The sequence below is a fragment of the Epinephelus fuscoguttatus genome, linkage group LG6, assembly GCF_011397635.1.
Source record: "Epinephelus fuscoguttatus linkage group LG6, E.fuscoguttatus.final_Chr_v1".
Taxonomy (NCBI): Eukaryota; Metazoa; Chordata; class Actinopteri; order Perciformes; family Serranidae; genus Epinephelus; species Epinephelus fuscoguttatus.
The window spans coordinates 38910462-38923461 of NC_064757.1; the positions used below are offsets into that span (position 1 = coordinate 38910462).

General features: G+C 40.1%; 1 protein-coding gene across 1 annotated transcript in view; it reads left to right on the forward strand.

The window, feature by feature from the left end:
• The window catches only part of LOC125890064 (phospholipid-transporting ATPase ID-like), a 67902-nt gene that overhangs the window by 38494 nt on the left and 16408 nt on the right, over positions 1–13000 (forward strand). The window contains exons 6-13 of the mRNA XM_049578473.1: positions 3272–3333; positions 6677–6749; positions 9536–9606; positions 9770–9852; positions 11794–11952; positions 12166–12254; positions 12485–12678; positions 12789–12997. Coding sequence (XP_049434430.1) covers positions 3272–3333; positions 6677–6749; positions 9536–9606; positions 9770–9852; positions 11794–11952; positions 12166–12254; positions 12485–12678; positions 12789–12997 — 940 coding nt within the window. The remainder of the gene's footprint in view (positions 1–3271; positions 3334–6676; positions 6750–9535; positions 9607–9769; positions 9853–11793; positions 11953–12165; positions 12255–12484; positions 12679–12788; positions 12998–13000) is intronic.

Sequence of the window (13000 nt, forward strand, 5' to 3'; positions counted from 1 at the left end):
CTTTTGTCACGTGATTGGTCCCTTTTCTGTAAGACTATTTCTCATCAGTCAGGTTTGTGACAATGGTCTAATGTGGTGACGAAAACTGATGTCACATGGGAGTTTAGACTGATTAAGAAATGACAACCCCCCCCCCCACCCCGAATATCACAGCTGACCTGCTGACTCATAGTTCACCAGAAAGTCTTTTTTTTATTGTGAAAGGACAAACTGTTTTCTTTTTCTTTCGCTGCTTTACGGGAACCCAAACAGAACAAAATGCACTTCTTAAACAATGAAAGGAAAATGACTTTGTTTCAGCCGTCAAGGTCAATCAAACAAATGTGTATGTACAGTGTGTGCGCACGTGTGTGTGTTGCACCCAGTAACTTAATGCCAAACCAGCGAGAGGAAATTAGTGTTGTCATGGGTTAAACATTAGCCGAAGGAGGAGAACAGGAGTCTTTTTGTTTAGCAGCTGCAGTGACGATCCTGAACGTGCCTCGCCGCCGGTACCCATCTGTTCCTTTATTGAGGTCACAGGGTTCAGGCTTGACGTGATATTTGTGAGCAGGTACACAGAAACTAGAGACTGGCCATGTATGGCGAGGTAGATGACCTTGCAAAACAAATGCTGAAATAATGCCAGTGTTAGGAAAGCTGCTGTGAAAGGACTACTGCCTGCTGAACTGTAGGAATAAAGCAGATATATAGTTTTTGTATTTCTGAAATTGTTCTGATCATTTAACTTTGTATTTATGGATATAATTTCCACAGTGAATTTGGATCAAGCCTCACTTTACATGAGCTTCACAGGTAGAAAACAATAATCATGTAATGCAGTGGCTCCCAAATTAGGATTTGATGCATCTACAAGGGATAAAAAACATTAACAAAACAAAAAAGTTGTGCTTATTTTGTCAGATTACATATACTGTTACCTCTCTCAGTGACAGCTTACCAGCTCCGAGCCTCAGTTGAGAACACGTAGGCTTATTAACATTAAATTTAGCTTGGCTTGTTATTAGCCGGTAACTAGCTTCTAGTGACCCGGACCACTCGACACTTAGTCCTGCTGATTATCATCACTCTTTGCTGCATGCCGTCTTCACCGTGACACCCACAAGAAAGTTGCTTCCCTCCACACGTAATGAAGTACACATAACACTCAGGTTAGCCACAAGGCCTCTGCCCTGAAGCGGGATTTATACTTGTGCGTCAGCTCTATGCAGACCCTATACGCACATTGTCTACGCCTTTGTGAGCATTTATATTTGTGCGGTGGTGTATCTGTCACTCTGCAGTTACACCTCCAGAATACTAGTTAGCGTCGTTGTGTCTGTGAAGTGCTGTAAAGTTTAGTTGATTCAAAACACACCCAAAACGCACAATAAACACACATTAAACACACATTAAACATGGCTTAATAGAGACAATTTCAAACTCAAGTACACAAATCAGCTTCACTATAACTCGCAACATTCACAGACAAACACTTGTCTTTATCTGGACACATTTTCCCCACAAATACAACATGCTAATGTTTTTAGCACAAGCCTATGGCATTTTACATTGTATAAATTAGCCTAGCAGCTAGCGGACATGTCTTCTACTCATATAAAACCAGGGACAACAGCAACATTTAACAAAGGTAACATTACAAAATTCAGCTCCATTACACCTCAGAATGTTCACAGACAAAACAGCTGTCCTATACTAAAGATGTTTTCCAAGCAAATATAATATGCTAACGTTATTAGCAAAGCCTATGGCATTTTACATTGTATAAATTAGCCTAGCAGCTAGCTAAGATTTCCTCTACTCATATAAAACCAGGGACAACAGCTACATTTAACAAAGGTAACGTTACAAAATTCAGCTCCATTACAGCTCACAAGGTTCACTGACAAAGCGACTGTCTTATACTAAACAGGTTTTCCAAACAAATATAACATGCTAATGTTATTAGCAAAAGCCTATGGCATTTTACATTGTATAAATTAGCCTAACGAATAGCAGAGATTTCCTCTGCTCATATGAAGCCAGGATAAATCACACACAAGACTTAACATGCTGTTTTGTGGAGGCTTTATTGTCGTTATTGTTTCTTATCTGTGAAATTAAAGTAAACAAAAGCGTTGTTTCCACTGAGGGAAATTGTTTCAGCTCATAGACAGGAAGTCTGCATCGCAACTTTCAGTTACATTTCTGGGGAGGTGCACAACAGGCTACGGCGTAGGTACGGCATCTATTCGATGCAAAAGCATACATCTTGCTTTAAAAGGGAAAAGAGTGAGCCCATAATGATAATATATGAATGTTTTAGTGGAACTAGTCACAACTGGTAGGATTTTGTTTCATTTAAAGGGGTCACAAGCCAAAAAAGTTGTATGGCAACCAAAATTTAATTGGTTGTTCCTTTGCCTGAGGCCTTTAGTCAACCAGATGACACAGAAATCAGTTATCAAACACACAGAAGCAGCAGGTCAAGAAGTTTCTGCCAGAAAGTAGAACAGAAAACCCAAAAAAACATTTTCTGGGTTTGACACAGAAAGAACAATTAGGCTACATTTTCTTCTTAATTTTAACTTTTATACTGTATGTAACATCTGTAATACATATTCATGCTGATTGCTGTTTAACAGAGACAGAAATCTGGACTTAAACCCTTTGGCTTGTGGACAGGTAGATGTACAAGAGCTTCTTGTTCTGGGGAAAGATCTATTAAGTCTTTGTAATATCTGACCTGTGTAAATAGTAAATTTAGTTGTAACTATAAGGGTTAAGAGGTGAACTTGTCTGTTAAGCCAGAGAAACGTTAAAATTGCTTCAGGAAAAAATTATGAAACACTGCAAGCATTTGAAAGCTGTGTTGGCATTTAAAAAAAAAGGGGAAACCACCTGATTGTACTGTTTCAGCTGCCGCCTCTGTGTCTCACTCACAGAAATAAATAGTGATTAGAAACTGAAGAGAAATAAGAGACAAAGGAGGCGTCATCATGGTGAAGAGTCATCAGTGGTTGGAGTGGAAGTAGAAGTTTTTTAGAAGGTCAAAGGTCTAATTCAGCTGAATACCTCTAATGGGAGGTTTTCATTTCAAACTCCAACACATTAACACCTTTGTGTCATTACACAAAACAACACAAAAAAAACCACAATATATCAGCTGTTAACGGATTAGTTTCATGGGAACTTTCGTCAGAACTAGTATTATTCAGTATTCAGTGGTAAAACTGAGTTTCTTGTGACCTCTTATGACTCATTGTTTCATTGTGTATGTTTCTTTTTCCAGAACCGCCACAGAAGCGACAATCATGTAAACAACAGGAAGGTTCAAGTCCTCATTGATAGAAAGTAAGTTTGAAATACACCTGTGCTCATATATCCAACGTTTCAGGTAGCCACTTGCTGGTTTTGTGTATTTGTAGAGGCACCATCAGGGTCCTTTAACTTTTTTTTGTACAGGTAGGTGTTCCTCAGGGAACCATCTTGGGTGTCCTTTAGCTTTATTATCAAGAAGCCTTGAAATAAGCCTTGAAATAATCCCTTAAGTCATTGTATTTGCTTGTTTCAGCATGCCCCTCACATATATGCAGATGAAGCATACCTCACATATTTGAAATAGCAGAGCTCAGATCAACAAGATACAAAACAATTGCTCTCCACCATCCTGCAGGTGCTTCCTGTTGGTTGGACTGGATAGAGTTTACGTTAGGTTGAATGTAGGATGTTTAATATAGATGTGTTTATATGCGTGTGAATGAAGAGGGGCATATGTTTGCTTATTGTACCTTGTCTTTAGATGACAGATGACCTTACAGATGTTTTTATGTTTTATTTGTTTTATGTCATTCTGTTGATTGTTGTAGCATGTGGATGCAAGACAGACAAAAAACGTTTCTTATCTTATCTTATCTTATCTTATCTTATCACACAAGGAATATGCAGAGTTGAAACACAGGAATGTACACTAGATATATAAAATAAAGGTAAAAAACACAACTAGATCCCACTGAGAAATGTATGTTTTCCTTTTTGTTATAATTAAAGCTGTAAGTTTATCTCCCTAAGTGAAAGTTGTCAGATGAATGTAATTCTGTAATTCTAATTTTTATTTAATTTAAATGGCTTTTATGTTTTGTTTGGTGGGTTTTGTTGTTCCATAAAACCAAATTTAGAGATATTGGACCTCATGCAAGAAGGGATACATGAACAAATTTCTTCTTATTTTTGTTCATAGCTATGATTTGTTTTTATTTTGTTAGACTCATTGATTTCTGGAATTCACCAGTGTTTTCTTACTTTTGCACTTCTGTTAGGTAAGAGAAAAGTTTAGTGGTCAAGAGCACATTTTCTCAGATAAGAAAAAAAACATCTAATTTTTACAGTCCAAATATTGCCTGTCCAATGAAAGGAAACATAAGTTTTAAGTTTGAGGAACATTAAAAAAAAACACACGAGTATCATATAATCAAATTTAGATTTAGATGTGTTTTATAGTGATTTTAATGATTAGATTATTACATTTTTGGGCTGTAAAATACTGTTGGTCCATAAAAATCCTTGGGCAATGTGGTCTTTTGTTTCAATTTTAGTGTCAGAACTTTTAATTTTATTTACTGTGCGTCTCTCTGCTGACACAGTATTTACAGCATCACAAATGGTACGACCATTATTGGGATTTTATTTTTCCAGTAACATCAGTACTGATGCTCTGGAACATAATGTGTTCTTTATGTTGATTTCGCCATTAGGTCAGTTTCATTACTGCACAAGTTATTTTTCTTAGGGGCTTTTTTGGTGGCATCTTTCCAACTGTTGGGCATGTGCCAGAGTACACCTGCCCTCACCTTACCCACCTGCTGATAGGATACTTATGATCAAGTGGGATTCATTGTTCAGAACACCAGGGCCTGAGCAGATTTGGATGGTTAAGAACTTTTTGTGAATCGGGAGTTGACTTCTCTTATTTTTTCTCTTAACAGAAATTTAAAAGAAAACATGAGAGAGATGTAAGAGAATATTGCTGCATGAGGCCCACTGAATTGAAATAGATATCAAAAATCAGCACTTAAAAGCCCCCAATGTGTGATTTGTGGCCCATCCTGCATCCAGAACATGGTCAAACCCTAACCCCAGCCTGTCCACTACGCTCTTGCTGCTCCCTCACAAAGCTGGACATAAAAAATAAAAAACGACTCCTTCTCCGTGTCTTATTGTTTGTGAATCTAGCATTTCAAGCAGTTCAGCATTTTTAAGGAAACTGATGTACTTGCATGATTTTTGGAGTTAAATGCACTTAATGTAAGTCGCTTTGTAAAAAAAAGTGTCAGCTGAATTAATATAATGTAATATTTGTAGAATGTAGACTCCTCCTTAGATTGTTAAAATGCCCAAATTTCCAGAAACAATACCACAGCTCATGACCTTGTTGCCCTCAGTAATAACTACAGCCCTGTCTGAAGTGATAGTAAAAGGAGAGAAGAAGTAAATCATGCTGGAAAATGACATCCGAACCAGCTGTAATTGAAAAATTAACAAGGAATGATCAATCAATTGATCAGTTATGTGCTGTCTGTACAAACATAGTACAAGAATGACAATATTTTTAATCATCAACATGTTATAATTAATATTATTGCTGAGCTGAGGTATGTAAATGTGTACCGTAATAACCCAACATTACCAGTGTTTCCACTCAAGGCACCAGCTGTATATTTAGATATGTATGGTGCACCAGATATAAATAGTTGAATTTACGCTGTTTCTTTTTGCCGTCTGGGTTTGCACTTGTTGGCCTTTGCCCAGTGCCCACTGTTTAGGGCGCCACGGGAAGCAGCTGCAGGATGGTGGGAAGAGACTGTATATTTCCTGTTGACTTGATGTCAGGGAGTGCTTGATTTGTTGTGTTGGACTTGGTGTACAAACATCGTTTTCCAGAGTGTAGTTGGGAAACAAGTGGAGGAATTGCAAGTTTTTACCATTGAATGAAGCCAATTTTGTTCCCAGCAAGACTGTAAATGTGAATATTATTATCAGAGATGCATCTTTGAATCAATACTGATGCAGGTTTGGTATAAGAGGCCTGATGGAGGGTAAAATTTAATTGTTCAAGAGTTAAAACTGTTGTGGTAGTGCTCAAACTAATGATTTCTCATATTTGATGACTGCATTAATTATTTTTTCAAATACACTGTTTATTAAGTATTTTATAAGAGGTGAAAACAAATGACAAATGATCATGTCAGATTAATTGTACTCAGTGTAAAGGTTAATTTCTTCTTTTAGTTATAAGACGTTTTATAATTATTGCAAACATTCAATAAGTTCTCTTTGAGCATTAGCAAACTACAAAGAGATTAAAGTAAAAACTGTCCTCTGCTCAAATTTGAAGTAACAGCACAGGCTGACAAATGAAACAGAAAACCCTGAAAATCATTAAATATTTATATTCCAGACAACTTTTTAAAACTCCGGCTATTGTTGGCAGACAGATACACAGACAGACAATACAGGAAAGTGGCAGGAAACTGCAGTGAGGGAAGGGGACGAATATTAGGATGACCTTGGTGTTCAGTGCTTATTTATGGGCAGTTTATTTTCTGACTATCCTCAAAGAAAAAGGGAAAAGGAAAAGAAAACAGTTTCTCTGAGCTTAGCACAGAGTCACTAATCAGCTCCTGTTTCCTGTTCTTAGACTGCGGAGCGAGAAATGGATGGACGTCCAGGTGGGAGACATCATCAAGCTGGAAAACAACCAGTTTGTCACTGTGAGTAAAGAGTATTAAAATGTCTTGACTTCAGAGTGGATGAGTCTGAAATGTTTTAAGTCACAGCAAAGCAAATGGACCTGCGCCTTTCTAGTCTTCTGACTGCTCAAAGCACTTTTACACAACATGTCACATTCACCCATTCACACGCTGGTGGCCGAGGCTACCATACATGGTGCCACCTGCTACTGAGTAGCCATTTACATTTGCTTTCACACACCGATGGAGCAGCCATTGGGAGCAATTTGGGGTTCAGTATCTGGACCAAGGATACTTAGACATACGCTCTGTGTCGGAGCCACAGCCGCCCAACAAATTCCTGGTGTCTGCGCTACTGGAGAGAAACACTATTTAACAGGGGACAGACTCTGGCCCATGTATGCGTGCAATGGCCCTCTTTTTAACCCCTCTTCGCATTTAGATCACACAATGAGTCTGCGTCGTTAAACCAAGGCCCTGCTAGCCAGCCTGCTTGTTAGTTTATTTTTCTCTATCCAGTAAACACAGAGTATCTGTGTGTTCCAATACCCATACTACCATACTATATACTATGCCAGAGAAAGATATAGTGTGTCCCAACACATAGTAGCCCCTTTTACACTGCCAGATTTTCCGTGAATGTTGGGCCGTTTTGCAGGCAAGCTGTGAGCGTTTAGACACACAGAGCCGGATTAGCGAGTTGGTCCGAGGTGCCCAGTTTTACACCTCGTAGGGTAGACATATTGGCGGAACCCTTTTAGTTTAAACAGACCGAGGCGGCCTTCCGCAACAGGAGGGGCTGTTGATGACTTGTGGGAGGAGCTGTTGATGACGCCGATAAACAGGAAACAGCCGATAGCAGGAATGAGCAGCTAGTAGCAAGAGGGAAACGCAAACCTGACAGACACTGTAAAGATGAGCAACTGGGGAGACAAGGAATTGCTCACCCTCCTTGCCCTCGCAAAGGAAGAGGCCATTAACCGTCAGATGACGGGGACGGTGAAGAACGGGCTGACTTATGAAAGAATCGCAGAAGGACTGACCAGCCACGGCTTCCCTCCCACGTCACTGTTTACGTCACACACTGAGCTACACGTTTTGTTGCTTGCTCACGCCCCCCATTGCCCCGAAAAAGGCGCATTCTGTATAAACAAAAGTAGGCAGGCGGCATTTTGCTGCACTCCTCGATTTTGTTTTTATACTGCCAATGCTGAAAAAGACTGATTGGGCTTTCCTGCAAATTTGCACAATTCCTATTTAAAAAGGGCTAGAATGTCAAATGCAGCATGCCAAAAATACCAGGATGTTCCACTACATTCGGTCTGATTTTGCAGTATGCAAGCCAGCATGGTTTTCTGGCTAATTTGACCCACAATCTTCAACGCAGCGGACAGTACCTCACATCAAATGTCAGAAGTCGCAATGATGGATGACAGCGTATTCAAGTAACTGATGACCAGTGGAATAGTAATAACAGGAATATTGATTGTTTAAGTGTGTAATATTCTCCTGTTGAGACTATGAGATAGTAACAGTTGTCCCTATTGGTTTCTTAAAGATGCTTGATTGTGATTGGTCTAGAGTGTAACCTTTGATACCCTGTCATGCAGTTGCATGTATGTAGTTCGCCTTCCTGCTTAAACATTTAGCCTGTATGTCACCAGCGTGTTCATAAACGCTTGAAGTTACAGCACATCGTCGTCCAGAATAATTTGTACATATTGTGCAAAACAAGACAAAGTGAACAAAATAATCATAAATATCACAACAAAAACAACAAACAACAAAAGGACATAACTATGAAAATGACAACGATGGAGAACTGCCCACGTAAGTTCACTGTCGCAAATATAAAATGTAAGAATTTACAAGCTGTGCAGTCGTTACTTTAAAGTTAAAGTTTAAAGTTAAACAGCAGGGTTGATCTCCATCTCTGGTGAACTCAGTAAGCAGCGTTTGTTTCATCCTCACGGAAACGGATATAAAAGCACAAAGGTCAAAGTTCAGTGCGTAATGTTATGAGAAAGTAGTATGTCCTGATTGTGTGCATACTGCATGCAACAGTATGTATTTTTAAGGGCAGCTGCAGTGCCCGCTAAAAGTAAAAAGGAAGAGTATGCGATACGGAACGCATCCTATCATCATTTTTACCTTACTGTGTGTAATTCCATCACAAGTTTGGTCTTAAATTTCATTTAAAGTGGTGTTAAAAATGTCTTTAAATGTCCTGAATTTAACTTGTTTCTGCCTGAAGACGCCCTGATTCATAAGCTTCTTCTCCATTCTCCAACAGATTCCACCTCCACTCTCCGTAGATCTTGCCTCTTGTTGTGCCTTTGTGTTCTGTTTGTCATTTTGATTTACAGTTTTACATCTTTGAGTTGACAATTTTCTTTAAACACTTCATCTTTGGATCGTACAAAGCAAGTAAAGCTTCACGTTTGCCTTATAAAGACCTCAAAGATGAGAATGTTGCATCACTACATTTCTGGGGAGATTGCAGTATTCAGTGTTTGGAGAACGTCTTGTTTTTTTCCTTTGCAAAAGTAAGAACAGTCATAAAGCTGTCAGCAAAGGCAAAGGTTGTAACTGGCGTTCAGTTACGATAAACTCCTGCAGAGATAATTTGATATTTCTGTGATCCTGTGTTATTAATGCCAGAAATCACTGACCTAACCTAGCGTCCGTATGTCTGACAAATTTACATGTAGCTTATCGTTCCAGCAGTATGATGAAAGAAAAATGATGTTTTGTTTTCCAGAAAGACAAACAGCAGATTTCAGTGATAAATGCTCCTGTACTTTCAGGCTGACCTCCTGTTGCTCTCCAGCAGTGAACCACTCAACCTGGTGTACATCGAGACGGCAGAACTGGATGGGTCAGTCTGTTTTTTGTCTAATGTCACGTCATCTCATTTCTTTTCTTCCCGCTCACTTACTTTTCCTCCTCTTCCCCTTACTTCTTGTCAAACTTCTCTTCCTTTTCCCGACCACCTTATGTTCCTTCTCACTTTATCGTCCTCCTCTCCTCCTCTTCCTCAGGGAGACAAACCTGAAGGTGAGACAGGCCCTGACTGTGACAGGAGACCTGGGAGAGGATATTGAAAAACTGGCAGACTTCAACGGTAAGACTGCTAGAGTACAGCCAACTGTTGGTTTCTGAAATTGCAAGAATGCAGTGAATATAAACACACATTTTCATGGTTTCTGAGGCAGCGGAAAACTGAGATAAGGGCTTATCTAGGTTCCCTAAAACCAAGATATGATGTTTACATGCACAACACATAACCAGGGCGCTCCAAAAACGGATAAGAACCAGGATACTGGTCGTATAAACACTTTGATAAAGACAATAAACCTCCTCTATTACGTGGAGAAGCTGCACAGTCACAAATAGCATTCAACTTTTTCAGCATTGAAACAAAAAACAAAATATATTCAGATCGAAAAAAAAAAGGTTCACATTTAGATTAGATATTTAAATGAGAAGTATGTAAGTGTTGGTGTTGGGATGAGCTGGTATGAAACTCGTATGAAACAAGTATCCGGTACAGACAAAGTATTTTTAACGAGCATGAGTATCACCTTTGTAAATAAAACATCAAAATTCATATTTGGTAGCTGCTGTGTCACGCCTCATGTAGGCCAGATAGTCAGCCACACACACACACACACACACACACACACAGCACATTAAACACACACATTAAACACAAATAAATGTACTAAGGTCCGGAGACCGTAACACACACACACACACACACACACACACACACACACACACACACACACACACCTCTTGGCTCGTACAGGCTGGCGGTGCAGTCGCAGCTCACGACTCTTACTGCGGTCTCTCTCCGTCTGTCTCTCCCTCTCTCTCACACACACATATACACAACTAATAATTAATAAACATTGTTTTCAGTGTGTAGAAAAACATCACACAAGCACAAAGAAAGTTAAGTGAGAACTCTAGTTTGCATCTTTACCTTGTGCTGCATGCATGTGTCAAAGTTTAGTCATTCAAGTTTATGGTCATGTTTAGTTTTTGAAAGTAGCTCCAGTATTCTTGTGATTAAAATGTTCTGAAGCGCAATTCTAAAGGTGAGCACTTTCTCATCAACCAATATCAATTTCAGGCTTAAAAGGCAAACTTCCGGTTTAAACCCCACCCATTTCGAGTCCAAGCCACGCCCCCCAGAGTACAGATACATTATATCCGAGGGTCTTCACTCTTCATTCATCACCCTTGTGGATTTTCCCAGTCTCTCCTCCTCTCCGCTGGTGCATCATCTCTCCGTATGAGCCGGCTGCTCCCCGTCATGAAGTATTCTTTCCCCCGCGGTAGCTCTTTCAACATGGTTTTGAAGTTTATTTCAATTTTTTCTTCTCTCCATTTTTGTTTCAGTCTCAAAATTGCGACTTTTTCCTCTGTCGATTTCAATTCCACTCTCATCACACCTGGCACGTCTCCTCGGAGAACATCATATTAATCTTTTCCAGTATGCTTTCATTCTTCTCCTGTTGTAGTCCATATATCATCAGTGACACCACTGGATCAAATTGTGGGGCGGACATTCCCCCTGTTATCTTTTGCTCCAGAGCCATACAGATAATTTAGTTGGTTGAGCAGATACAGATTATGGTGTACTTGCTCATCCCTATTTGGTGTGACTATATGGATTTCATCTAAGCAGCTGAGATCCTGCTAACTGACATCTTTCACAATTGTTCGACTCCCCATTAAGAGTCGCTCTGATCATTTATACACAGGGAGCAGCTTAACTTCACTCCTTATTTCAGAGGCGTAAAGTTTAGTTCTGTTTCCTCTGTCAGGTTTATAACTCATTTAAATAGGGCCCAATGACTTTGTAAACTCCAAGTGGTACTACAGGTGTCAACACAGAGAGTCACAGACACATAAGCATCAATTTTCACTGACATTTGTCCACATTTTTGACAAATAAAAACTTCTTTTGGGCTAAATGCCATAGTCACACATACAGTAGATTGAATGCATGCAAGCTTTAATTGTCCTTTCTTCCATCACCTCTCTGTCCCTGCAGGCGAGGTATGCTGTGAACCCCCCAACAACCGTCTCGACCGCTTCACAGGAACGCTAACCTACGCCGGTCAGAAATACCCGCTGGACAACGAGAAGATCCTGCTGCGCGGCTGCACCCTGAGGAACACCGAGTGGTGCTTTGGACTGGTGCTGTTTGGAGGTGGGGAATGAGTTTCTTCATGGCTACATGTTAATAGGGAACTCGTGGTAACGGGAAACCTTGTGACCATATGAAGAGAGAGACACAAAGAACAAAACTTGAGCGTCTCAGTTGACACTTAGTTCACTTCAACACACACTAAGATGGTTTTAAACAGAGGAAGATATGAGATCATTTGACGCCTTACTTGTTTCTGTTCCTCTTTTTGTGCAGGTCCAGAGACGAAGCTGATGCAGAACTGTGGGAAGAGCACGTTCAAGAGGACCAGCGTAGACCGACTGATGAATGTGCTAGTGCTTTGTGTGAGTAGTCAAATCATTCGCCTGTTTATCTGATCTCAGGACAGTCAACAATTAAAGACCTGTCATATTACAGGTTCCATTCTTGGCCTTCTAAATCTTTGATAGTGACTTCAACTTTTTTCCTTGGATTTGGATTATGAATCGTACCTTTTAACGAGTGCTCAGGGGTCCAGTCAGTCTTGATAAACCCCCCTTTGACCTCTGAACTCTTTCCAAAACTTTCCATGCAGATTTTCGGTTTTCTGGCCTTCATGTGCACCATCCTGGCGATTGGAAACTACGTCTGGGAGCTGAATGAAGGCTCACAGTTCACGGTCTTCCTGCCCAGACAAGATGGCAACAATGCAGGCTTCTCCGCCTTCCTCACATTCTGGTCCTACGTCATCATCCTCAACACTGTGGTGCCCATCTCTCTCTATGTCAGGTACCAGCATGTGTGGAATTATTTAATAAGTTTTAAGTAACTTAACAAAATGCATAAAGATTATATCTGCTTCATCTCTGACCCAGTATCTACTGTACATTTTTCTGCAGTGTGGAGATCATTCGTCTGGGGAACAGCTTCTACATCGACTGGGACAGGAAGATGTACTATTCCCGGAACAACACTCCCGCTGAGGCTCGCACCACCACGCTGAACGAGGAGCTTGGCCAGATCAAGTACGTCTTCAGCGATAAAACAGGAACGCTCACCCAGAATATCATGACCTTCAACAAGTGCTCCATCAACGGCAAATGTTACGGTA